The following is a 27,399-nucleotide window of genomic DNA, read 5'->3' on the forward strand; positions in this document are numbered from 1 at the left end:
GCGTGTCTCTGTCCCACCTCCTGTCTCACTGCGTGACTGGGTCTGGGGGGAGCTGTCCTAATAAAGGAGGTTACTTCTCAGCTGCCCAGAGAGGGACCTGGAGGGGCTGACCGCCTGCCTTGTATTTGCAAATAGTAGAGTCCATCCTCCGCATCAAAAGGGGCCTGGGATCGGAGGGAGGGGGAGCTCATGGTCAGAGCTGGGCGTCCCGGGATCCGTGCCAGCCCCACCCTCTGTCAGGCCGCCCGAGGCTTTTTAAGCCGCAGATTTCTCACTCTCGGGGTGGCATGCTTGTCCATCATAGGCCATTCCATTAAGTGACCGGGATTCATGAGGTAGTAAGGTCACCACAGTGTCACTTAAATTAAACCTAAATTGTGACCCCCGATTTCAGAATGATCTCAGATGTAAAAATCACCCGTCTCCCTGGATTGCTCCCTGAGTTGCTATCCAGTGCTTTATGGATACGGTGTCTAGATAGTCTGCGTTTCCTAAAAAATATGGCTCAGTCCTGTGTCTCCCTTCACACACGTCTGGATGCAGAGTCAGAAAGATTTTCCAAACGGCAGGGTGCGGGCCAGCAAGCTTTCCCCGGGGAGGTGGGCTCAGCCAGGGAGGAGCGGGGAGGTCAGCCTGACCTGCTGGTGAAATTGGATCAGGGAGCCGCAGGATAGACAGCTCGGGTCAGCTGAGCGAGGCCCCCGCGCGCTCTGTATTTGTGTGGACTGGGAGAGAACGTCAGGCTTCCACGTTTACGAGAAAGGAAAAGAAATTTGGCTAATAGACCAGCTCATGTATAACCTCAGATGACAATAGGCTTTTATCCCCAGAGTCTTCTGAGCTTTGAAAAAAAAATGCATTCATATCCCACAACTCATATGATGTTCACAGCACCCTTTTAGCTGGAGTCATTGGGTGGGGGGTGGGACTGAGGCTGGGGCCGGGCGCAAGGCCTACCCGGGTTCCACAGGGAGAGAGTGATGAGGCTGGCATGGGCTGTGGTCTCCTGGCTCTGTCCACGTGGCCTGGGTTCCTGGATGTGAAGCAGCGCTCATCCTTGTCACAGGTGCACCCACCTGTGTTGGCGGCATGGTGCGGCCAGAGGAAAGGAAGAGAATGACAGGATGGATGGAGGCCCCAGACTTTCTCTTAAAGGGCCGGTTACTAAATATTTTAGGCCTGGCCATCCAAGAGGCAAAATCAGGATATTATGTACGTACTTACCTGTTCATTTTAAACGCAACCATTTAAAAGTGTAAAAAACCATTCGTAGCTCAAGGGCCATAAAAATACTGGCAGGGCAGCCAGCTGGGTTTGGCAGCTTTCGACCCCTGGGTGGAGCCACCTTTGCATCCAGCCGGGGCTCATTTAAGACCCAGGTCTGGACTGCTGGCCTCTTTCCTTGTGTGCAGTTTTCCTGCCCATGTGGTTCCCAAAGCCCTGCCCCACCCATTCAGGGTCCGTCTCCGCTCCCTCCACTGTGGTCGCCGGGCCACCTCCTGACTGAGCCTGGGGGCTCTTGAGGAGATAGTCAGCAGCACAGGCTGTGGGAAGCACATAGATCATTTTGCCTTCTGGAAAGATCGTGCTCCTTCTGGAACCTGCTCCTGTTAGGCCCTTTCCCAGAAGAAAGATCATCTCCAGAGGTCCCGGAGAGAAAGGGAGTGAGGACGGGCAGAAATGGGGGTGGGCGTGTGGATGGGTGTTACCAGAGCAATCTTTTTCATGAAGAGTGGAGAGATGATGGAAGACTAGCTCCGGAAGATAAGGCCCCGGAGTCAAAGTCTCAGATGTAGGGAAGCAGTAACGTTCCCGGGAGGAGCTGCCGCCTTTCAGAAAGAAAGCCACATAAGTTTAATTTCAGCATCTCTCCTTTTAACCTGGGAATGGAGAAGAAAAAAGACTGGTGGGGGTTGATTGGCACACAGGGGGCCACCTCCGTTGGTTTAGACCAGCTTTAGAAGCTCCAGTTGGTAACCTGTTTTTTAACCACCAGGACAGTCGTCTCCTTACTGTTTAAACAGGGAAACCTTATTAGAATCTCTTGTTGCTAAACACACCACACTCTTGCCTTTAAGGCGAGCCCTGGAACACCCGCGCTTGCTAGAATCCAGGTAGAAGGGATTTGTTTTTTCAGGCAAAGTAATGTTCTCAGTGAATGAGTTTGGCCCTCCATGTTCAGAAACTGACTTAATCTGGAACGAGATGCGTGTGGCAGAGATGGCATAAAGCCATCCAGTCATAAGATTCAGCATCACTGCCGCGACCACAGCAAGAGACCGCTGTGCACTGGGGCACGAGGCACCGAGCAGCAAGGAGACGAGGCTGCAGGGGAACCTTCGCTTTTCCAGCTTTTCCACCAAGAAATGTAACTCTTTTCGATGTTGTTGTCATCCTCCTCATGGCAGTGGCCCCCAGGGAGCCACCTTGGGGCCACACTCTGCACCTCTGCTACTGACCTTCCAGAGGAGCAGACCTCCTGTTCCCCAGGGCAGAGGTCAGGGTTCCAGAGAGCCGGCAGAGGACGCAGCTCGGGAAGCCCTGGGCTGCATGCTCCAGCAGGTCCAGGGATGTGCGGGGTCGTAGCAGCCAGGTGGGGCCTGCTACGGGTGGCAGCTCTGGGTGAAATACAGCTGTGGGGACAGCACGGCGCAGCGGCTTTGGCGCCAGCCGGGCCCCGAGTCTGCATCATAGCCAAATGGCCTCAGGTGAAACACAGCCTCTCCAAGCCCCAGATTTCTTCTTTACATGGTGAGGATAATCGCAGGCACCTGCAGGGCTGTTCCGACGCAGACAGGAGATGGCCCCGTACAGTGCCCGCCACCAGGCTGGCCTCAGGAGCGGTGCCCTGAGCACGCCTCGGGGAATGCGGCCAGGTGTCCCCATCACTCTAAAGGACCTGCGACAGAAAGGCGTGCGGGGACAGCAGGGCCACTCAGTCCAGACCAGGGAGCCGAGGCTCTTTCCATAAGTGAAATGATTCAAGCGAGCTAGGACCCAGGCTAGGCCTTGGCCTCTGCCCTCTGCCCTCTGCCCTCTGCCCTCTGCCCCTTCCCTCTTACCACGGGGTCGTTATGCTTCCCCACACTAGGGTGGGGGACACGGTTCGCCCAGCCTTTCTCAACCTCTTTATCTCTAGTGTGTGCTTCTATAAATTTAAAGTTCCTTCGTTGGGTAAAAGCTTTAGAATGACTAAGATTCCTTTTGTATTGCATAACGTTCTTGCCATTTAAAAGATTAGCAGGCGTCATTTCAGCGCGCCTTCGCGAATGGCGTGCCTCACTTAGCTTAATCTCTCTTCGGTACATGTTACAACATATGAAGAGAGTGTCTCCAGCACACATGGGGAGCTTGAAAACGAAAGATCCCTCTGATCCAAACTTTCAGAATGGTGGGCCTCTTAAAAAAGAAAAAAACATGGTGAACGGCCTCCCATGCTGTCAGCGCCGGCTTCCCTGACATAGAAATGCCGGGTGCCCTCGGGACAGGGATGGGAAGTCATTCCATTTCCTCTGGGGGAAGAGGGCAAGGCGCCGAGTTTGGGGTAACACTGGAGGAAACCGGCCTTCCCTGGCCACAGAGTAGCAGGCAGCCATCACCTTTGGAAATCTCTGTCTGGGAAAGCCCTGTCTGCCAAGCCCTGCGGAAGATGCCATGAGCCGCACTTGGCGGCCTGAGGGAGCGGCTAGGGTAGAACTTGAGAGCCCGGGGGTTTGAGAGAGCGCGCTGGCCACCCCGACGTCAGCAGCCTGGAGGGAACGCCCCGTAAATGCCAGTCCCTCGACTAAGTGCTGGGGAAGAAATGACAGCCTTGTTGTCAACCAGGCGAGACTACCTGAGTGCCCACCTGGAGCAAGGTACACTTTGCAGACCATGTAGAGGTTCAGGGGCTCTGAGCGTTGGCGTCTGTGGACGCGGACAAGGTCATGATCTTCGTCGCCATCGTCATGGTAACAGCCACGTTCGGGACCTACTGTGTTCATTCATTCAGAAATGTTTCCAGGCTGCCTACTGTGTGCCAGACAGTGTTCTCATAGGCTCGCGACATCCTTCCTACCTAACAGGAGGGAAGGCTGAGGTGCAGAGAGGTGGAAGTTTAGTAAGCAGCCTAATTCACTCAGCTATTCAAGGGCAGAGCTGAGATTCCAGCCCAGGTCAAGTTGAATTTTTCTGTGAGGATGACTTTGCAGATGTACTTACATAAGAAAGGGAGATTTCACGGAGTGACTGAACCGTGCACAGCATTTCGTGAATCAGATCTGCGTTCAGGCAGTAGGGTATTGGGCGTCTGTTGTTTACAAGGCCACACCCAGGGGAGTGTGTAGTCTGGAGGGAAGAGGAAGGAGACAGGTAGTGATGGGGTAGTTGGTTTGTTGGCGCGTGTCCCTGTGTGTCTGTGTGTGTGTGCGTAGCTACATGAAAAGAGTGTCCCAAAGAGGCCCCGGTGAAGCACTGATGGAGCTCGGGGCGGGGGCGGGGGGGGGAATCGTGTGTGTGGACCCCAGTGACTTGCTAACCTGAGAACTCTTCCAGAAGGTACCATTCAGACACTGTCAGTTTACATTGCTTGGCCCAAGGCACGTATTACATTTGAATTTATTGAAATTTATTTCTATAACTCCTCCGAAGGATGTTTTGTCTAGAAGCCCTCTCTGAATATATCATCTTATAGCAGATCCACAGTGCCACCTATTCTCACGGCATTGCTACCACGTCGGGCGGGGCTGGGTAAGAGCCTCGTGTTACAAAGAAAGAATCCTAAGATGTCCATCAGAGCAGGTGCATCAGAGCGCTGCGAGCCCAGGCGTGACGTGGGGGAACATTCGGACGAGGGCGTGTGTGATCCCATGATCCCCTGTCCTGCAGAAACCATTCATTCCCCTGAACTCTTTCTCCAGGACCACCAGAAAGAAATGCCTTTCTCGAAAGGTCTGACCTGACGCTTCCTGAGGATGGCGCTGGTATTTGGGAGTCAGAGGCGACCTCTTCTGTTAACCCCGTCTGGGAGGGAACTGCCGTGTGGAGCTGGTACGCGGTCAGGGCAGGAGACTGAGTTATGCCCCCTCACTCGAGGGGGGAGTTTTTATTATTCTGCCCAGACACTTGAATTTGAAATATATACTTTGTTACAGGTAATTTTGGACGACTCCAGAAAGGACTCCTCTAAGGGGTCTTGCAAAATAATTTCACCACATTAAGTTTTAAGCTTAGGTTACCATCTTGTTGGTTTTGTGTGATTTGTTTTTATAAATGGACCTTCCAGTGGTCCTCCAGGTATATGAACGTTCCCATCAGACACCTTTTGTTTATGTAGCGTCTCAAGGAGCCACCTGATGAAATGGAGTCACATGTCTTAGGCTCCCGTGCACATCTGCAGGCGCATCTTTCCAGCCCCAGGTTGGGCACCTGAATGTTTGAACACCGTGCCCTACAGCCGGTTTTCTTCACTTCTCTTTTGTGGGCCTTCAGCGTCTTTTAAAGGTTATGTCTGAAGACTTTGCGCTTCGGAGCTTCCCTGGTGGTGCAGTGGTTAAGAATCCACCTGCCAAGACAGGGGACTCGGGTTTGAGCCCTGGTCCGGGAAGATCCCACATGCCACAGAGCAACTAAGCCCGCGCGCCACAACTACTGAGCCTGCGCTCTAGAGCCCTCGAGCCACAACTACTGAGCCTGCGTGCCACAACTACTGAGCCTGCGTTCTAGAGCCCTTGAGCCACAGCTACTGAGCCTGTGCTCTGGAGCCCGTGAGCCACAACTACTGAGCCCACGTGCCACAACTGCTGAAGCCTGCATGCCTAGAGCCCGTGCACTGCACGAAGAGCAGCCCCCGCTCACTGCAACTAGAGAAAGCCCGCACACAGCAACGAAGACCCAACGCAGCCAAAAATAAATAAATAAAATTAATTTTTAAAAAAAAAAAGACTTGGGCTTCCCTGGTGGCGCAGTGGTTGAGAGTCCGCCTGCCGATGCAGGGGACATGGGTTCGTGCCCCGGTCCAGGGAGATCCCACATGCCGTGGAACGGCTGGGCCCGTGAGCCATGGCCGCTGAGCCTGCGCATCCGGAGCCTGTGCTCCGCAACGGGAGAGGCCATAACAGTGAGAGGCCCGCGTACCGCAAAAAAAAAAAAAAGACTTGGCACTTGTAAAGCTATCTCTCTCTGAAACCTGATGCACTCTGTCGTCCCCCGCCCCGCCCCCCACCGCCCATGTGTCCTGCTCCCACTCTGTCCTCGGGGGTGGGCAGGCCTGGGGCCGCTCATCTTCACATCTCTATAAGCTTGATTCTCAGTACACGTTTATTGGGTGAGTGAATGAATGAATGAATGCATGCATGCACGCAGGAAGCGTTCCACCAGAGAATTCTTAAACTCTTAGCCAGTCGTGGAATTTCCCCACAGCCAGCTTTTAGAAGCCTGAAAATATTTTTGATATTTATCTCTTTAACGAATATGTTAAAAAAAGCGCCAACCACTGTTTCTCAACTGATTCCTGAACGTGTGATGAGAAGCACGATTCCTTGGGGGAGAAAACCTGTTCAGGTTAAATTCTTACAGCCTCATATTGTTCAGCTAAGATGTAGCAAGACTCTAAACAGCCAGGTACTTTGACCTACCTCAAGTATTCGCCGACGTGAGACATTCTGTCCTCGTACCAAAAAAAAAAAAAAAACCCAGAAAAAAGCACAACCACCCCAGCCCGGGGTTACGTCAGGACTGCCACCGGCAGTTCTGTCTTGTGTGGCCAAGCTGTAGGTCAAGAGAAAGTTTTAAGAACAATAATAAGGTAGGAAAAACACCAAAGCTCAATTGGAGATGCTGGGAGATAAATAGATGTATATTTGCCATATATGGTAATAAGAGAAGTCCAAGCAGATGCTCTTGGCATTTATGGACTTCTCAGTGATTCATCAGCAGGACTGAAGCCTTCAGCCAAGAGATATAGAATCTGTTAAACTGATCTCTCTCCTGAATGGTTTCACTACAGAGAGGCCATGCTGTGAATTCAAAAGAAAATTCCACGACTGTGTAAAAGTATTTGGTAACAGGCCTGAGAAAGAGGGATTCCAAAAGTATTGGAAAGCCATTTGTTTACCAAAGCAGAATCACTCTCTAAGCATTAGCAACTTTCTGTAGATTCTCTGTAGGTTCCCGCAGCAGCAGCTCTTCCTCTCATGCCAGAAACAGAGGGGTCTGAGCTTTTGCGGCTGAGCTGCTCACGGACACACCCTTCTTGCTGAGGTGTGTAGGTAGGTGGGTGTAACTCAGGGCTCCATTTCCAGGGACAGGGTTACAGATGAGCACCTAGGCGTGTACCTCCTTCCAGCCCAGCGGCTTCCGAGCTGTGCCTGGTTCCTGCCATCCAGGCCCGCAGCACTGCTCCAAGCAGCAGACCTGGACGGGCCCGACCTCTCTGGACTTCTCAGTGGGTTGCTGCTCCCCACGCCTGTAGAAGCGACATTACAGCATCCCAGAGAGCAAGCGTGAGGGACACTGGGTATCCCCACGACACGGCAACCGCATGCCCCCCAGGATTTCCCGTGAAATGTGCTAATTTTGAAATGACACACGTGCTTCGGAATTACCAAGAAGATGTCGTTTTAAACAGGGTTCTCGAGCTGTGCAGACTAACCAGACGGGAGAGTCACTGGATGAAGTCATCTTCGAGGCCACAGCTCGATCAGCGGGATGGGTAACTCACCTTTCCTCCCTGCCCTTGCCGGGCATCATAGCCCTCATCTCTGACCTCTGGGGTCTCTGAGGGCCTGCTGGAGAAGCCTGGGTGAAACTAAGGAGGTGCTTCCTTGGTGCTCTCGAATGGACTTCCTTTGCTGGAGTGAAGTTGGGTCCCCTCCCTGGAGCGTGCTAGCCGGGCCATCCGGGATGCCGAAGTGTACCCAGGCCAGGAAGCCCCCAGGGAGTCTCTCTTTGCTCTGGAAGCTTTTGTTTCTCCTCAATTGCTAGGTTGGGGTAATCCCTTGGGAAGCCTCTGAGCATCTTTAAACATAAAGTCTGATTCCAAAGGTTTAAATTCCCTGGTTGCCACTGAGTCACTTGTTTCTTAGGCTTGGTTTTCAGCCATATGATATAAATAATTCCATTTAGAAATTAAGAAATTATGGCCTGCATTTCATATGCAGTAGTATTTTCCAAAAAAGAAAATGCATGAAAAAATTACAATATCCCTGTTTGGACCCCTTGTCTGTGGGGCTTTCTGGTTGCCTGGGGGGCACTAGGAGCCTCGTTCTGCTGCTAAAGCACAGGACCCTGTGGCTGAAGGATCCTGCCTTTGTTTCCATGTGTGCGTTTGAGTGGGTGTCTGAAAAAGCATTTACAGTGTGCTCTGCATCTGCTGGTAGATTTTCCCATCGTACATTATTAATTATTCCTCTGAGCAGCTCTATGAAGGGAGTAAATATTAGTAAACAATATGTACTGATTTTTAAGCCAAGACAAAGGTATATCTTCTCCATGCTGCTTAATTTTAGGTAAGCTAGTTGCACACAGCTGATGAATAAACTTGAAGTAAGGCCTTCGGGTGGGAAAACAAAGAAAACTGAGATCAGATCCGGGAAAGAGGGACTCTCCTGGTGGTCCGGTGGCCAAGACTCCGTGTTCCCAATGCAGGGGGCCCAGGTTCGACCCCTGGTCAGGGAACTAGATCCCACATGCCGCTACTAAAGATCCTTCAGGCGGAACCGAAGGTCCCACACGCCGCAACTGAGATCTGATTTTTTTTTAAATTGAAATATAGTTGATTTACAATGTTGTGTTAATTTCTGCTGTACAGCAAAGTGATTCAGGTGTGTGTGTGTGTATGTGTGTGTGTGTGTGTGTGTGTGTGTGTGTGTGTATATATATATATATATACACACACATTCTTTTTTTAAAATCCTTTTCCATTGTGGTTTATCACAGAATATTGAATATAATCCCTCGTTCTTTACAGTAGGACCTTATTGTTTATCCATTCTGTATGAGATCTGATTTTAAACCTTTTCTTTCTCGGTCTCCCTGGTGAAATCTGTCCTTGTTTTATGATTTGCCTGCTGAGTCCAGGATCTGTGTGTAGGGTCTGTCTCTGCCCCTTTGGTGCTGGTTTGAGGTGATGTTTTGTTTTGTTTTGTTTTGTTTTTCATGGTTCTGACTTTTATTCCTTTTTGAGTAAGTTTGGTAGCATACATATATTTTTTTAACATCTTTATTGGTGAGATGATGTTTTAAGTGTCCCCATTATTGTCTGAGATCTGAGACTTTATCTTCTGATTTACAAAACATATGAATGTTCATTACAGAGATTTGCATTTAAAGAAGATAGTAATCAATCACCTGTAATCCAAGACATAAATGTTAGCGCTGATGCTTTAGATCTTTCTCATCTTTTTTGGTTGATAAATATTACATACGTTAAAACAATAGAGATTATGCTGTACATATCGTTTGTAGCATGGTTTTCCCGCAACCGTAGTATCTTATATAATGAAAAAAATGTAAAGCATGTGGTGGGCCAGTAGGTTTCCTGCTAATATTTATTGTACTTATAAAATAATTCTCCTTTGGAGACATATGTCTAGTTGAGCTATGCATTAGCAGGTACCGTATTTATTTTCTTTGTGGGCTGAGCACAGGCTGAAATAATGCCTGGCTGTTTGCTTGGCCCTGTGGACAGCACCGAGTCTGGGGATTCTGCCACCGGGGAGCCACAGCGGGGGGTAACCCAGTTGCTCTGTAAACCTTAAGGTCATCTTACTTTTTTGAGCTATCACTCAACCCTCATCCTTAATTTTTAAAAGAACGCTTTTGAGGTTAAAAGGATATAATTTATTTTAAGCCGAAGAAGTGAAAAATAAGCCCTAATCCCATTCATCTACTGTTTAACCCTCACATAGTTCTCACCATCCTTTTCCAAACACGTACAGATGTGCGTTTATCCATTTTTACAGCGTGGGGGTCATACTGTAAACCCATCTTGTAGTTTGTGGCTTCTTTTCCCCTCTTTCTCCCCATTTAACCCCTGATCATCCTCCAGATCTGGGATCAGGCGCCCCTTCCTCCGTCCTGCAGGAAGTGCCTGCTGCCCCAGCCAGGTCGGCTTCATAAACGGACCCCCAGCGCCACGACCCTCCTCCTTACAGGGCTGACCGCGTGGAGTGCACTCCTGTGGGTGGTCAGTGACTGACGTCCCTCTCCCTGCTGAACAGGCACCCCACGAGGTGCAGGGACCGATTGGTTTCGCTCATGATTGAAGGAGCACCTGTAGCGGTGCCTGGGGGCCTATAACATCTACTTGACAAATACTTGTTGAACAGGTGGCAGTCGTGTGCCTTAGTCCGTGGTATCAGCCGTCCTTTGAAAAATAATCTTACTGACTACCTAATGTGCCGCTGTATTGCTTTACGAACGTTTATGTAATAAGTAACCCCCTACTGTCGGCATCTACATTATTTCTGGTTTTTCTCTCTTCCAAACACATGCTAAGCATTCTTATACATAGATCTCTGCCTACATCTCTGATCTTCCTGATGGATAAATTCCTAGAATTAGAAGCACTGAACTGAAGGTTTAATCTGCGTTCTAACCCAAAATAGCTCGTTTGTCTAAATGTCAGCAGGGCCGAAGGTCCAGAGTAAACGACACGGTGCGGGTGTGCGGGGAAGTGAGAGTCACGCTTCCTGGTTCCTTCCGGAGGGTCCCAGGGTAAAAAGGCACTTCAGGCACGTCCCGTCTAGCACGTGGATCCCCTTTGCAGCAGGTCCCGTGAAGGGTCAGCTTGGCTGTGATTCTGGGAAGAGCATCTTTTGTTCACTCATTCGATCCACAAGTATTCACGAGTGTCTCCTCTGGGCCTGGCACCATCAATGGTCCCAGGACTGGAGTCGGGGTGTGTAGGCCCCTCAACAGTCTACTGGGCATCTGTCTAGACTTGGTTCATCATTCGCACTAGGAGGTAAGCCCCAGGAGGGCAGGGACTGCAGTGAGCTCATTCACTGCACGGAGTAAATGCTCAAATGGTTTTATAATACATTACGTGTATAATACGTGCTTCTTCTCTTTGACAAACTCAAAACCTATTGATGTGTAGATACATAAAGAAATCACAGCAGTATTTTCATAGTTCTGAAATAAAACTCAAGGTTTAGACACGAGCATTTTTTTCAGAAAGGGACCTGGAAGAATATTTTGAAATCAGACCTAAAGGCAAATCAGACATAATTAGAGAATTAGAGGAACCTGAGGTGGCCTCCTTCCCGGCCCCACCACTGAACTCCTGGCCAACAAGAGTCCTGCAGGAAGTCTCTGCGCCACCGGCAGGCGTGATGCCATCTCAGGCCAGGAGAGCCAGGTGCCACGAGACGCAGGGGAGGGTTCCAGGGCCCAGAGGTGGCTGGCTGGCCCAGCTGCTTCAAGGGACGCCAGCAAGTCATCAGCGGACCCACAGGCCTGACCTCTGGACAGCGACCAGTTCTCCGCTCCGAGACTAAAACCTTAAAGCTGCTATTTCTCAAACATTTTGGTCTCTTAATATTGAGGGTTCCAGAGAGTGTTTGTGTCCGTGTGGATATCTATCAGTAGTGACCATGTTAGAGATGTTTTTAAAGCACAAGAAATCACAAGCACACGTGCCAGCACTTCAGGGTGATGACATCATCACACGTGACACAGTGTCTGGAAAACTCCACTGGGCATGTCTATGAGAATGAGAGCGGAAAAGGAAAACAGCAAAAATAGTTCTGACCTCATGGACCCCTGGAAGGGTCTGAGGCATCCAGTGGTCCCAGACCTCACCGTTAGGGGCATTCGGGCTCTCCCGTCCCACTGAGCTGCCGCCACGTGCTGCCTTCAAACCAGAGCCTCTGTGCATCTCGAACCTGTGTCCCAGGCACCATGCTCAGCCTTCATCACCTTAGGGCCAGGTTGGGGCATCACCCGTCTGATAAACCTGCCACTTTTCATCGTCAAACGAGTCTCGCTAAAGAAGACCGCCCCTGGCTGTCACCCAGGAGCTCAGCGGTCCTCTGCGCTGCCTGGCTCCTTGGGTGTCCATCCTCTGCCTGCGGATGCCCTTAGCTGGTCCTTGCCACTCAACCCCAGGAACCCTCCGTGCAAGCCCTGCACGAGCTCCCCTCCGCTCAGCTCCACAGAGCCAGGCCTTCCCATTATGCAGTTTTATTAGGCACGGCGCTGAAGACACATCCATCAGTATTAGAGCCTTTCTGCCGAGATACAGAACGTGTTTTAAAGGGAGCAAAGAAATTTAAATGGGAAGAAATTATAGCATGAGTGAGTTTATCCCTTTCAAGGTAATCTTATTTAATAACCAAAAAACTCACAAAGATGTGCATTTTATCCAGCTACAAAGGCGGCGTGGCAGGTTATATATGGTGGTAATTACATGTTTGGGGTTTCATTCCTCCTTTCAACTCGATTTCTATTATCTCAGAAAAATCAACCATTGTAGAAAAAGGACTATTCATTTATTTCATTGCCGGGTGGCCCATACACTGTAAAAATAGGTCAAGAACCATAATCTAAATTGACTGCTGATAAATAATTAAAGCTAATGGAATTTTCTCAAATCTGTGAACTAAAGTCTTTGAGAAATTGCCAGGACATACTGTCTGCTGTTGTATAGAAAGATATTTTTTATTTAACACTTCAGCTTAAATGCCATTTAAAATTACTCTTTTCTATCACAAAGACTGGAAGGAGTATGTGTTCATCTCTAAAAGTAACCAGAAGTAGGGTGCTCCATTGATAGCTGCATGACTCATCTCCAGATGATGAGGGTGGGAAGCGAAGGTTTCAGGATCCTGGAACAAAGAGAAACTTCACTTTTCACTGAACTGCATTTTAAGTTGAGTTCTAACGATGCGTGCATTATACAATATATATTGTCTTGCCTGAAAAACTTCATACCTGGTCTGTGCTCTTGTATACACGATAAAGGGAGAATTCCAGCCATCTTCAGTGACATAAGTACCAAGAACTATCTTTCTTTTGTGGATAATTATGATTCTCTCATTGATGCCATTAGGACCTTATAAAAATACACTTGACAGATATGCAGAGAGGTTAGTTTAGGAACAGATGGCTTATCAATAAGAAAGCAGGTTGGTGTACTGCAGTCAATAAGGCTGGCCCTAGATGTGACACACCGGTAGGATTTTCTTTATTCATAAGGATGATTCGGCCATCAGCAGGATATTCTAGAATCCCAAGGACATCCGAAGGGAGAATCGGTAGCTAGATGCTTTTGAACAATATGTCTTCAGTGTTTGGGCTCTAAGTTGCAGAAAGGGGGTCGTTTTCTTGTTTCAGTTTGATTAAATATCTTGGTTGAAAAAAAAGTCACCAATTTGCTATTCTTACTTTTTAGCAGAGCTGCAGTTGTTAAACTGCAGTACTTATATCCAATGTTGTATTTACTGTGTTTTAATGTATTTATAAATGATGGACCCCGTTTCTGAAATTAAACTTTTTTGCATTTCTCTTTATGAAAACACTCTCTATGGAAATTTCTTGATTTAAAAAGAAATTATTCCATTCAAATGCTCCTATCTGGCATCTGTATAATCTATATATCTAGCGCCTAGAACCTTTATTCTGGGGTAGCCAAAGTCTCTGGGAGATGCAGTGAGTATTGTCCGTGGCCGTTTTGAGGACCCCATTGCTTTCTTCTTCTCTAGAACTTTGTTCCAACACGACCGAGGGCTTCTTAGGTGCTGCTCGTACAATGTGTCCAGAATGGGGAGCATGAGACCCTGGAGCGAGGACCCCAGCGAGGGCTGTGCCGAGATTTGTCACACAGGAGTGGGGAGAGTGGCACTTGGTCCGGAGAGAAGATTCGGGGCGCAGAGGGAGGTGTTGGAAAGACGTGAGCTGGGCCCTCAGATACCTGCAGGGCTCCGTCACCAGGCCCAGAAGAGGGAAGGCTCAGCCATTCTCGGTCCCCTGCTCAACCCGGGGGTGCGGGGAACTGCTTCTCTGATCTCCCTAAGAAAATGCGTTATTAAGCAAGTCAGTGACAGTGCAATCACTTCGAATCTGATCTTCTTTTCTTTTTTTTTTTTTAAAGTGATTTATTTACCAACAAATTGCTACTAGTAATAACATCATTTGTGCTCAGGAGAGCTTCCCTCTGAGCGTCAGCCTTTGGTAGGTGGTGCCTGGAGCCGGTACTTGAAAACTCCCGATTCCACAATGAGGCACAGTCTCGCACCAGGACTGTCCCGGGAGGGACAGTGGCCTTGGGAGGGTGAGCCGTGTGGCCAGGACACCACGGGTCCCCTACCTCGGGCAGGAGATTGGACCAGACGACCCTAGATTTCCAGGTTAACCCGATGAAGGAGACAATTAACTAGTTGCTTGGCTGTAATTTAAGAGCAGCAGTCCCTCACCCCAGTCTCGTAATTCTCTCCGGGCCTGTCCTCTGCGATTGGTCAGCGGAAAGCTTCGCGGGTCTCAGAGTGAAATACGGTGTTTTGGAAACCTTTTATATTTCAAACATACACAGGCCAAGGTGAAGAATACAATGAACCCCATGTCCCATCCTCCATCTATAACAATCATCCGCCGATCAACACACACTTGTGTCATCCTTATTCTCACCCGTTACCCCTTCCCATTAAATTATTTTGAAACAGAAACCATATTTCATCCATAAATATTTTAGTAGGCGTCTCTAAAAGACAACAGCCCTTTTTAAAACACGCGGCTGCACCACCTAAAGTACAGGCCACGTCATTTAAAAACAAAAACAACTTGGGATCTGTTTTAACTTTAGTTCATTGTGTGGCCATATTTCATCAATTATAATACATACACTTCTACACAGTTCACCGTCTTCAACATCAGAGCGAGGATGAAAATCAATGACATCACAGTTGAATAAGCAGCATTTTTTTCCCCTTGGGGTGGCATGAAATAACAGTACCTCTTACACTTGACGGTATCAAACTTAGTGAAATAGGCTATGTTATGGAATGATTTTCTTTGAATAAACACCTAACACATTTTCCAGCCAGAATGTCCTTGTTCTGAGGCCTGAGTAACGAGGAGGGATTAGTGAATTCATGCGGAGCTATTTTCAGCTCCGGGCGGGTTTGTAGCACGGGACCTCCTCACGCATAAGCATTTCCTAGGGTTTTAAATGCCGGCCAGGCTTATATTTTTGCCTGGCCCCTGTCAACGGTTGAACTCCTTCCGCACCTGAACACGGTGAAGGAAATGCGAGCTAAGACCAGGAGAGGGGGGAGGCCGAGAGTTACCCGGGCCGAGGTGGTTCTGAAACAGAAGCCGGAGGGATGAGGCCACTTCCGCAGATGCCGCAGGGCTGGGTCCCTAACGACTGCCGTACCCGCACGGGGCGGGGATGCTGGCAGCCCTGCGGGAGCCGCAAAGGAGAGCCTTTAACAGGTTCCCTCCACGCTGCCCCCAGTGCTCTCGGGGAGACCCTGTTGTCACCGAAGAAAACAGGGCCCCGCTCCTGGTCTGTGCCACAGAGGACAAGGTGCCACTGAGATGCAGTCAGACGGTCGGAGTCTTCAGTGTAGGCAGAGTCGTTCCAGAGAAACACACCTGAGTTACAGAGAAGCAAAAGGGAGGGGGAAAAGGGCATTGTAAAACTGAGTAGAACATGTCGGGAAATCTGGACTCTAGAATCTTCTGGAAATAGAGATCATTTTATGGCTTGGAAGACGCATCCCCCACCCCACCCCCGAGCCATGTGGCTTGTCCCCCACCAGGGATTGAACCTGGGCCCCGGCAGTGAGAGTGCCAAGTCCTAACCACTGGACCGCCAGGGAGTTCCTGGAAGATGCATTTGTAATTCATAGCCTCTTTTTGTTTACACGTGAGGCCTGGCTATTCCCCTTCATCTGCTTGTCCTTCCAAACCTAAACAGCCATGTCCTGGGCACCGTTCCTTCCAAGACTCAGAGGTGGGCCCGGGTGGCCACCAGATTTGAATCCACGGTATGAGATTCTGTGATGCCGGCCCTGGCATCACGTGTCAGTGTGGATGGGAGAAGTGTCATGGGTATTGGGAGTGCCAGGTCCCGAAGAGGGAACAGAGCCTTCCAGAGACCACCCAAGTGCTCAGAATGGGCAGAGAGTCAAAGATTCAGGCCATCTGGGTTCAGAGACTGTGTGTCTTGTGTTACTCGCTGCTACCTCACAGGTGTGACTGAATCCTGCATGGTGATTTCATAATTTCATTTCTGTTTTGCTTTTAAATCAGAATGGTTTCTCCAGCAGTAGTCATTAGACAGAAGATTCCTCAATAGCATTTTACTGTTCAGTTTTCTGACCTGAAAAATGAGTTGTGAATCAGTGGTTTGGAGACTAATGAAAATGCTTTTCACATAGAAGCTCCTCTCGACAAACATCGCTTATTATTTGCCACGTGCTCCAGGGAGAGAAGGTAGCAATGCAGTGCTCTGGTTTTGCCAACAGACATCCGATATTAATAATCTCAAGGGCATCGCTGTCTGCGTGTTAAGATGTTCGCTGCTTTCTGCTCAGTAAATGATACAGAATTGAAGAAGATTTGAAACAGCACTGAAAACCTGTTGCTGAATTAAGTGTGGTAATCCTACATTTAAGTTTCTTGACCTTGTGTTAATTTCCTAATTCTCATTCACGCCAGTGGGTTTTTTGTTTGTTTGTTTTTTTTAATTTATTAATTTATTTATTTTTGGCTGCGTTGGGTCTTTGTTGCTGCGCACGGGCTTTCTCTAGTTGCGGCAACCGGGGGCTTCTCTTTGTTGTGGTGCGCGGGCTTCTCATTGTGATGGCTTCTCTTACTGTGGAGCACAGGCTCTAGGCACGCGGGCTTCAGTAGTTGTGGCTCGTGGGCTCTAGAGCACAGGCTCCGTAGTTGTGGCTCAGGGGCTTAGTTGCTCCGCGGCATGTGGGATCTTCCCAGACCAGGGCTCAAACCCGTGTCCCCTGCAATGGCAGGCGGATTCTTAACCACTGCGCCACCAGGGAAGTCCCGCCAGTGGGGTTTTGATTGGGGTGGACCCCGTTTTCTTCAGTTTGCAGTTGCACAGAAGGGCACGTGGTCCCCTGCAATGACTGGGAGTGGTAACAGCCGTAGCTTTTGGTGCTGTTCAGAGAGCAAAAGAGCACCCTGTTCTAAAAGGACAATGCAGGGACGTCTCTGGACGCTATCTCATGAGGCTGGCCCTGTGCAGTCTGGCGGGGCTTGGGGTGGACCCGGGGCGAGCCGAGTAAGAGGCACTCTTTTGTGGGCTGAGCGCCAGGGCTCCCGGGTGCCTGTCCCCAGGGCTGCACCTCCACTCCGGCTCTCCCTCCTCTGGTCTTCGCAGGGTCTCAAATGCCTTGGCCCCCTACCAGCTCTCACATGCCATGACCCCATCCAGCTTCACCGTTTCCCCTCCGAGTTTGGGCCCATTACAAGCCTTTTGAGTGGTCCGTGTGTGCCCCTCACAGTGCTGGTGTCCAAGCTGATGGATTCCTTTACAAAATGTCCGTGTGGCGTGGGCCTTGGGGAGAGCTCTGGGTTCACATCCTGACTCTTCCCGCTGTGCGACCTTGGACAAATCTCCTTCCCTTTCAGAGCCTCGGGCATCCCTGTCTGTGACGTGTGGGTACCAGTCCCTTTGGTTGGCAGAGTTATAGTGAAAAGCAAATGAACGTCCTGTACCTGAAGCCCCTCACTCGCCAGACACTCGCCAAATGGGAACTGTCATTAACTTCCGCCCGCGACCCCCTTCCCCGTGGGGCTCCCCAGCCCTGTCTCGCTTCTTCCTCCACCTCACTCACTGCAGCCTCTTCCTCAGCACCTCACACGTTGGTTTCCAGTGCTGCCTGGATGTTCGACCCGAAGGTGTTCCCAGGCCCGGCGTCTGTGGCGACATTTGACACCAGTACCTTTTCCCTCCTGAAACTGCCTCCTTTTGACCTTGTGTTCCCCCGACTCTCCTACTTTTCCGGATTCTGGCTCTTTCACCGCTCGCTGCCTCTGGCCATCAGGGGGTGGGGGGCTCGCCGGCCTTAACCGTCTCCCCCAGGAGAGCCCTGATCCGAGAGCACATCGCTTAGCCCCGAGCTGCCCGACGTGGTGGCCACCGGCCATGTGCGGCTACGAGGGGCCACTTGACGTGCAGCCAGTGCAAACGGAGAGGCGGGGGATGCGCCCCTGGTTTCAAAGACTTAATGCCGACAAAGAATGTACACTATCTCATTAATAATTTTTATACTGGTTACATAGAAAGTGACAATATTTTGGGTATATCGGGTGAAGTGAAACTAAAATTGATTTCCTGTTTCTTTTTGCATCTCGAACGGAGCTGTTGAACGTCGTCAGTCACGCAGGTGGCTCGCACTCTGCTGGCAGCGCTGGCCTGGGACATGGACCCCAGCCTTGAGGGCTCACATCCAGGCGGGGCAGTCTCTCACTTGCCCGGTTCTTAACACGCTTTGAGAGATTGTTTGCTCTTTAATTTATTTGCTCACGCACCCATTCCATGCCCTGGGAGTTCCCCCTCGGTGTGACCAGCCTGTTCTAGGCAGAGGCAACAGAGGTCTTTCTGCTGACCGGCCCGTGGCCTCAGAGGGTGCCTTGTGCACCAAGCCCAGGGCCGCCCTGCAGCCCTCCCTGCTGTGCGCTGTGGGGAGCAGACTGCGTGGGGGGCCTCTCCGGGACAAGGGCCCTGGCGGGACTACAGCCAGCTTCCACAGTCCCCACCCTTCTGGATTTCAGGCCCCTCGGGCCTAGGTTTCCTCAGCAAAATACCTCCCGGCCCCGCGTTGGATGCTGGAGTTTGAGGGGGGGGGCGTGACCAAGACCCATCCCCTGCCCTCACGCGAGCCCCAGTCTGGAAGGAGGAGGGCACGTTCCTCACTCTGATCACAGCCCCCTTCACAGACTCGGGGTGAGAGGGGGCGGGAAGCGTATCCCATGCCTGACATCGGAGCCTGGCTGCTTCCGGTTCTGCAGTAGCCAATTCAGGTGTGTCGGAGGCCTTAGGGGTCCCCCTTTCAAGAGCCCGAGGGCCATCAGGTGCCACCAGCTGTCAGGTGGAGCAAGACAGGCCCTCAGCCCACGCCCAGGGCTCCCAGACCATCTGAGGCCTCCCTGGTAAGTCAAAGACCACCCGAAGCCCATGGCTTCCCACCAGCAGTTGGGAGGCAAGCACTGCGTAGAGGTTCTTATCCTTGACATGTTCATGTCTTATTTTTAAATTCGATTAATATGAGTCTGTGGCCTTTTGAGGGGAAGATTCGCCACAGCCCCGTGCGAGCAAGGGCGCGCACCGTTAACGCTCTGTACCCCCGACCTGTGGTCAGTGTGGACCCCGGGGATGCCTGACACCTCATTCACGAGTCGCCTTCCTCACAGTCAGCCTTTTGGGCAATCAAACAGCAAACTCCATCCATCGTCTTGTGTTTGCAGTTTGTGACCAAAGTACCTCAGTGCAGTCATGCTGCCTGCTTGTCCCCTCCTGAGGGAGGCAAGGGGACTGGCCCACCCCCCTCAGAGTCCTGAGGGCTGTTTCCACCTTCACGTCCCCCCTCCCACACACACACAGAGAATCCAGGCCATGTCACCCCCTCCCGGGGACACAGTGAGCTCCCTGTGCGTAGACCTCCCAAGTAGTTACCTGCAGTGGCTGAGTTTCTCCCAAAGAAGCCAGGCTTATTCCTCGTGATGGAAACGTAGGCTTTACTGACCCTGCCTGGGGCCAGCCCGTAATCTTTCTCACTTTTCACCCCCGGCAGCCTCTTGCCCCTCACTCTCCCTTTCGGTGTTCTATCTTATCGTCTACGTTGCCAAAAAGCACAGTGGGCTAAATGAGATAGTGCATTAGTTTCCTATTGCCGCTGTAACAAACTACCAGACTTGGGTGGCCGAGAACAATGGAAGCTTGTCATCTGACAGCGCCAGAGGTCAGAGTCCAGGATGGGTTTTACCGGGCAGAGCTGCGTTCCTGTAGAGGCTCCAGCTTCTCAGGCCGCCTGCAGGCCTTGGCTTGTGCCCTCCGTTGTTCTGACCTCCGCTTCCATCTCACATCCCCTCTGGCTCTCACCCGCCTCCTCCCTCTCATCAGGACCGTTGTGATTACATCAGGCCCACCTGGATACTCCAGGGTCATCTCCCCAACTCAGGGTCCCTAACCTAATCACATCTGCCGAGTTCCTTTTACCACGTAACCTAACAGAGTCACAGGTTCTGGGCATGAGAACATGGACACCTTTGGGGGCCGTTACCGTGCTCTCCGCACATAGCCTTATTTATTTAAGAAGAGGCTGGCAAAGAGTTTGATTATTTTTTTGCCATGGAGTTTGGTGTAAAAATAGAGAAAATGACCCAATGGAGGAACAAAAGGACTTCTCCAAGGAAGTCACCTTTAAGGACGCAACCTATAGGAAAATGAATAATCAAAGGGGAAACTATAATTCCTCTTGAGCAAATACTTTCACAGGTTACAATACAAATCAGTGTGGGTTAATTATGTTTGGCAAAGAGCTTATGGTACAACCCTGTCTGTTAAGTCACTCTGCAGTGGTGGAGATGTCCTGTGTCTTTGCGGTCCAGTGCCGTGGCCACCAGCCTCATGTGTCTACTGAGTACTTGAAATGTGGCTCCTGCAACTGAGAAGCTGAATTTTTAAATTTAATCAAGTTACATTTGAACATAAAGAGCTGGTGACAACTGTATACAACCGCATGGGCTGGAACAAGGGAGCCTCACCTGGGTCTGTAGGTAGGCGTTAGGAAGCCCTCAGTGAAGTAATTTGCAGAGTTTTCTCCCAGAGGCGAAGGTCAATAGCTGTCCTCAGATTCTTAGAAGGGCTTCCTGACACCAAAATGTCACAGGCCCCTGTCCAGAGGGAAACCACAAAGAACAGTGGAGCACAGGATACCTGGAGCCGTCGTTCTTCCTAACGCCGCAGAGCTGTGCGCTGTGGTCTCGAGCTGGATTCAGAGCGTGGGATGGAGGCCCCTTTCGTTTGGGTGCTTGGCCAGAGGAACACAAAAGGCAGTTACCAAAAGAGCAGACGCCAGCTAGCCCGTGTGTACACACAGCTCAGCTCAGGACCTGAGTAGGCCCAGGGCCGGAGCTACGTAGAGAGCTGCAGCGTTCCAGAGGCAGAGAGGCCAAGGATTCGTGTCCCGAGCCCTCTCCTTGGCCCCTACAAAAATCCTACCTGTCTTCCCAGCTCAGATGCTGCCTCCTCTGCGACACTGCTCTTCATCTCTTTAACCTGAATTTATCCTTCCTCTTATGTTCTCCCACAGCACAGGGGCTCTTCTTCTGAAATAATGTTTTACTTTCTCCCCATGTTACGGTTGGATTGGTACACCTTTACCAATACTAGGCAGTTTTACTTGGGCGTCTGCATCGGCCTCGGAGCTTCAAGAAAACGTAGAAGCTTAGGCCTTGGCCCAGACTTGCTGAACTGGGTCTGGCACATAGATCAGGCTCAGTAAATACCTTATATGCCCCAGCTCTCAGTAAAGGAGATGTTGCCTTATACGAGTCCTTTCAAAGTGTTTGAAGTATTTTCTCCGTTACTTCATTTTTTTTCTATTTTTTAAAAGTTGAGATAGAGTTGACATGTAAGATTGTGCAAGTTTGAGGTGTACAACATGTTGGTTTGTACAACCACTTATGTATCACAGTATAGTGGCCATAGCAGCATTAGCTCACACCTTTATCATCACGTCGTTAGTATTCCTTTTATGCTGAGAACAGTTAAGATCTAATCTCCTAGCAACTCTGAAGTTTATAATACAGCGTTGTTGACTATAATCACTATGTTGTGTGTTAGTCAATTACTTCATTTTAAATAAGATAAAGTGTGCGCAGGTTCTGAAACGGGTACTGGTGGCTTAGGATAAAATTTCCAGTGACTATCAGACATGGATGGATTCAAAATCCATGTATCTCCCATGCATCGTGCCCCAAAGTAGCAGCTAAAGTGCAGGATGGTGACCCCAATCCACTTCAGATACAAGCAAATCAAACCTACCTTATAATATTCGATGGTATTCTAAGCAAATTGTCTTAGACTGACACCAGCAAAAACTGTAGTCCACAGCACATTCAGGGAAAATAAAGCTTAGTGGTGTTCTTAAGTGAGTTCATTTAAACAACGGGGCACAGTTGGCATTATTTACGTGTATGAGGGAGGGAACGGGGCAGGAGAGGCGCCGGGATTGCTTTATGTAATGGTAACCAGCACCACATTCGAAGCAGTTTTTAGGAGACCTTAACGAATGTTTCCTTCTCTTTTCTTCTCCCATGGCTGCTTCCTGACCCACCTTCTCACTCCAGGATTTGCGCAAGCAGGTAGCGCCGCTGCTGAAGAGCTTCCAGGGGGAGGTAAGCGTTTATGTTTCTCTCGCATCCTGAGCCGCCTTCCTGTTCATCACGCTTTCTTTCTGTTCTCGTAAAGTAAGTGCCACTGGCGGAAGGTGCTTGCTTGGAGGGAGCCTTCCCAGCCGCCCCGACCCATCCACGTGCAGCTGACGGGCTCCTCAAAGTGAGGTTTCCACCGATTCCTCCATTAAAGCCCACGTGGGAGGGGAGGCGGGATTAGGGATGTCAGAAGCGGCGGAGGAATCCGGGGAGTAGTGGCCGGCGTATCGCACTTCCCACGGTGGATTGGGCTTGTTCAGACCCCAGCCTGGGAGCCCACAGACCTCCCGGAGCTCACTGGTCCCCTGAGCTGGATGGGGGCTGCAGCCACGAAGTCTCCCACACAGAAAGGATGTGCTCTGTCAGTCTGGTGCCTTCCTGCACAGCCGTGGGGGAAATAGGAACTTCACAGGCAGAAGCCACGGGGAGTAGGTTTGGGCTCAGTATAAGGAACGTTTTCTCGTGGATCCTTCCAGAGAAGGGCCAGGCAAGGTGGCAGGCAGGCGGCCAGTCATCTGAGACCTGTGTGCCCTGAATGCTGTTCGTCACAGGTTATGCGGGCGGTCTGGGTGGGTGACACGCCTGCTCCTTCTCTGCCGTTTGTGTAGACACTCGGTGAACTTCAGAAAACCAGAAACGATGTTAGTGTCGGGGGATTATTCGCTCCCCGCTTCTCCTGTAGGAACGATGACCTAGTAACAGCAGCGAGGGGGAGCAAGGCTGTTTTCAAGCCCTCTAAGGAACCCACGCCGGTGGGGCCTTAGAAATTTCGTGTCCCTGCAGCTTCCCAGCTCACAGAGAGCCCGGGAGGAGGGGCTGGATGCGGGGAAGTGAGGGGGCGAGTTGGGGAGTGCCGAGAGGCTGGGATCCCGGCCCCCCGAGCTCCCAGCAAGAGATCGGGGCTGCTGTTTGGCCAACTCTTCAGTGCGCGGGTGACAGCAGAAGGTGCGGGATCCAAGGAGGCGGCGGAGGGCGGAGGGGCGATTCCCGGACGGCGAGGGTTGCATGTGAGGGCAGCAGCCGCTGCAGATTTGAGAGCAGTGCAGGCGGGGCTCCTCTCTCTGTTTATCATTTCCTGCCGCAGGAAGTCGTCCCCCGTGCCTGGCTCCCTGAGGCACAGAAGGACATCAGTAGTCCAGGTCTCGGAAGGACTTGAATTGCCCTTTCCTCAGAATTACATGTCCAGACCCTCATCTTCTGAGTAAAGCCATCACCTTACACCTGCCCACGTGTGATCGAAGCTCTTCTTCTACCTGTTCAGCAGCTTTTGTGAGACCCATCAGCTTAGTGTTTCTCTGGTTGAAATAGCTCAGGGTGCTCTTTCTGTTGGTTGCTTGTTTTTCATTCTTTCTGAAAAATTTCCAACCTACCTAAAAGTAGAAAGACTGGTATAACGAAGGGCCGAGCGCCCTTTACCCAGACTCCTCACCTGTCAGCGTTGTGCCACGTTTGCTCCCCTCCCCCCACCCCTTTGCTCAACATTTGGAAGTGAGTTGCAGCCAGCCGGCCACCCCACACCCTCAGCGGCATGGGCGTCTCCTAAAATTAAGGGCATTTCCACAGTAACCCCGAGTATCACAATTGGGAAAATAACACGAATTTCATAATATCTGATATTCTGTCCAAAATCAAATTTCCCGTGACCCCTAAAATGTCTTTTATAACTGCTCTACATTGCATTTGAGGGATATATATATATATATATATATATATATATATAAATATATATATTTCTCTTTTAATATAGACACTCTCTCCACCCCCTCACCTTTGTTACTGATTTTTGTTTAAAGAATCTAAGCCAGTTGTGTAGATTATCCCACATTCTGTTGGGGCGATGGGCTTACTTCTGGCAACATATATTAAATTAAAAATGCCTGTGAGACATCTAGGCTTCCTATTTGCCTGATTTTTTTTTAAGGCTATTTGAAAAGTAAATATTTTTATAGCACCGTTAATATCTACCAAGCTGCTGCTAATTGCTATATTTATGTTAAATAATGTGTGCTTTCCAATAAGCTGATTTGAGCAGAGGGGGCTAAATCCTGCTCGTTTCTGAAGACTGAGCTTGCATAGCAGCGGGTAACTGCACGTGGGGACCACGAGTGCAGGGATGACCAGGGGCAGCGTGTCCTGATGCGTAGATGGGGCGGGACCCGTTGTTTTTCTAAAAAGCCACCTTCTCTAGTAACCAGAGGCTCATTCTCGTACCCATCACTCGAGTGTCTGCTGCTGCAGTTTTATTTATCAGATATATTCTTTGAGTTCATCCCGATGTGCTTGAGTTCCCCTAGAAGAAAGTACCGTGTGAGTGAAAAGGTAATCTTCGCCTCAGAATTTGTACAGATTTCTTCCTTACTTGAGATCCCCAAAAGAAAAAAACAAAGCAAAATCAAAATAAAGTTTTCGGACAGCGAGAAATTCACAGACAGAGGCTTTTAGAATTCCCGCGTGAAGACTTCTTTATTGTGTGTCATAACGTCACGGGAAACGCTAGCCGGGCCAGGGTGCCGTTTACGCCCTTAGGAGTTTTCTCATGGTCCTCGGTGTAAATCCAGACGCCCCCCTGCCTGTGGTTTGTGGGGCCCACGTGGTTCACTAACTGCTCACCTCTCTAGGGTCCGCTCACTCCTTCCTCCTGTCCCAGCATACATGGCCATCCTGAGTCTCTGACAGGTCCTTGTGCACTGGGCGTCCTCACTGGCCCCCAGGCCTTTGCACGGCTGACCTACTTCCTGAAACGTTCCTCTTCCTTCCTCTTTACCTGGCTCACTTCCTCAAGGAAGGTCTTCCCTGAGCCCCAAAGGATGGGCCAGGTACCCCCCCATCGTGTGCTCCGAGCTATTTGTGACACATTTGTCATCATACCCGAGAGCCACCTGTCACTTTGTCTCGGTTCTCCTTTTGTCTGTAAAATGTGTGAAGGCAGCCACTGTATGTTGTTCTGTTGGCCCTTGTGTTCCCAGCACCCAACGCAGCAAGTGAGAAGCAAAAAGTGTTTGGGCTCTCAAAGTGGTTATTGATAAATGATGGGACAGCCAGGTTCCCCCGGGGGCAGTTTCTAAAGCACTTTGCCTCTCTCCTTTCTTCAGGATCTGTTGCTGTTCATAAGGTGAGAGGGACCCTGGAAGGTATGCTCGGGAAATACCTTTAGAAGAAACTAGGAAATAACGATTTGTTGCCCTTGATTGAAAGGTTTGGGATCATACAGTCATAATGGTTATTCATAATTGTTATAGCAAAGTCATCAAGTTTAACTCTTACACCCAGCCAGCTGATTGGCGAGGCAGAGGTGGGGAGGGTCAGTCCAATTTAAGGTTTATTTTAGTCCAGTAATCAGGCAGTCCCTTCAGTGAAGTGACAGTCACACTGTCTAGGAAGACGCTAAGTCTTTCAAATTGCCTCCCCCGCTCCTGGCTCCTCTCCCTGAGGAGGGTCCTCGTGAAGAGGTTGGGGGTGAGGAGTCGGCTTAGGCCCCACTTCTCTTGGCTGTAGGGGAGCTGCGTATTTAACCCAGGTGTCCTCAGGGAGGAAAATCCTCTTAAGCAATAACTTAGTTGCTTATATTAGAGGGGAAATAAAAGACTAAAAATCCATGAGCTTAGCATCCAGCTTAAAAAGTTATAAAAGCGTGATAGAATGAGCTCAAAGGAAAGAGGAGGAAGTAAATAAACAGCGCAGTAATAGTGTATAAACTAAGCTGAATGAAAAAGAAGGAAAGACCCAGGAAAGAAATAGCCCAGAAGCTGGTTCTTTGAAAAAACTACTACAGTAGACAAACCACCTTCCTAAATCAAGGGGAAAAAGGTTGGGAAGGAAAACAGGGTAACTTCGCAGCTGCAGCAGAGATTAAAGAGATAGTAAGGGAATATTATAATCAATTTTATGCCAATGAATGTTAAAACCTAGGCAAAATAGACAAATTTCTGGTATGCTGTGATGTACCAAAGCTGATTAAAGAAGAAGTAGAAAATCTGAATAGCCTTATAACTATTGCAGAAATATTTCCACAAGGTCTAGACAGTTTTATGGGAGAGTCCTATCAGTCATTCATGAAACAGATAGTTCTCTTCTTTTGCACTTTGGGAAAATTTCTTTTCCTTCAGAAAACAGAAAAAGAGAACACTTCCTTACTCATTTTATGAAGCTAGTGTAACCTTCATACCAAAACCAGACAGGAACAGTATAAGAAAAGAAAATTAAAACCTGTCTTGTTTATGAATAGATATGCAGAAGTCTTTAAAAAAGTATCAATAAGTTGACTCCATCAAGCCCCATGTATCCCAAGAACGCTGTGTGGTTTAACAGAAAAAATTAGTTATGCAAGTTAGTAATAACCGTTCTCAGATTAAAAAGGAAAAATCTCAAAAGTTACAGGAAAAGAATTTAGTAAATTTCAACATTCATTCACGATTTAAAAAAAAAAAAAAACTACCAGCAAACCAGGAATAGAGGGGAAATTTGTTAACCTGGGAAAAGGCATTTATCAAAAACCTACATCAGTCGTCATATTCAGTGATGTTAAAAACATTCCCTATGAAATCAGGAACAAGACAAAAATGGCTACTGCTGCCACTTTTATTTAACATTGTACTGGAAGTCTTAGAAGACTAGTCTTCATGGAAGACTAGAAAAGGAAATAAAGTACAAGTATTAGAGCAGAAGAAATAAAACTGTCATTTTTCGGGTGAGCCTCAATTATGTAACAAGGTTACTAGATACAAGATCAATATAAAAAAGTAATTGCATATCTCTACATCAATAGGAAACTGAAAAAGGATACCACTGCAGATAGCAACAAAAAATAAAGGATACCTAGAAGTAAATATGACAACACACAGGAACTCATTCTGGAGAAAAGTATAACATTCTTATTGAACAATATTAAAGAAGAGTTAAATGGAGAAAGTCAAGGTGTTCAAGGAAAGAAATTCCCACTACTGTGTTATTAAAGACATCAGTTTTCCCCAAATTGACGATAGAGTGAGTCATTGTAGTTTCAATCAAAAT

The 27,399-nt window shown here is 49.3% G+C and overlaps 1 protein-coding gene across 7 annotated transcripts in view; it reads left to right on the top strand.

The window, feature by feature from the left end:
* CUX1 (cut like homeobox 1) overlaps positions 1-27,399 on the top strand; it is a 348,779-nt gene that overhangs the window by 149,813 nt on the left and 171,567 nt on the right. For all 7 annotated transcript variants that reach the window (XM_033839695.2, XM_033839699.2, XM_073791974.1 and 4 more), the window contains exon 3: positions 22,306-22,353. In XM_033839695.2, coding sequence (XP_033695586.1) covers positions 22,306-22,353 — 48 coding nt within the window. The remainder of the gene's footprint in view (positions 1-22,305; positions 22,354-27,399) is intronic.

This window comes from Tursiops truncatus, chromosome 15 (genome assembly GCF_011762595.2).
Source record: "Tursiops truncatus isolate mTurTru1 chromosome 15, mTurTru1.mat.Y, whole genome shotgun sequence".
In the NCBI taxonomy this organism is placed as follows: Eukaryota; Metazoa; Chordata; class Mammalia; order Artiodactyla; family Delphinidae; genus Tursiops; species Tursiops truncatus.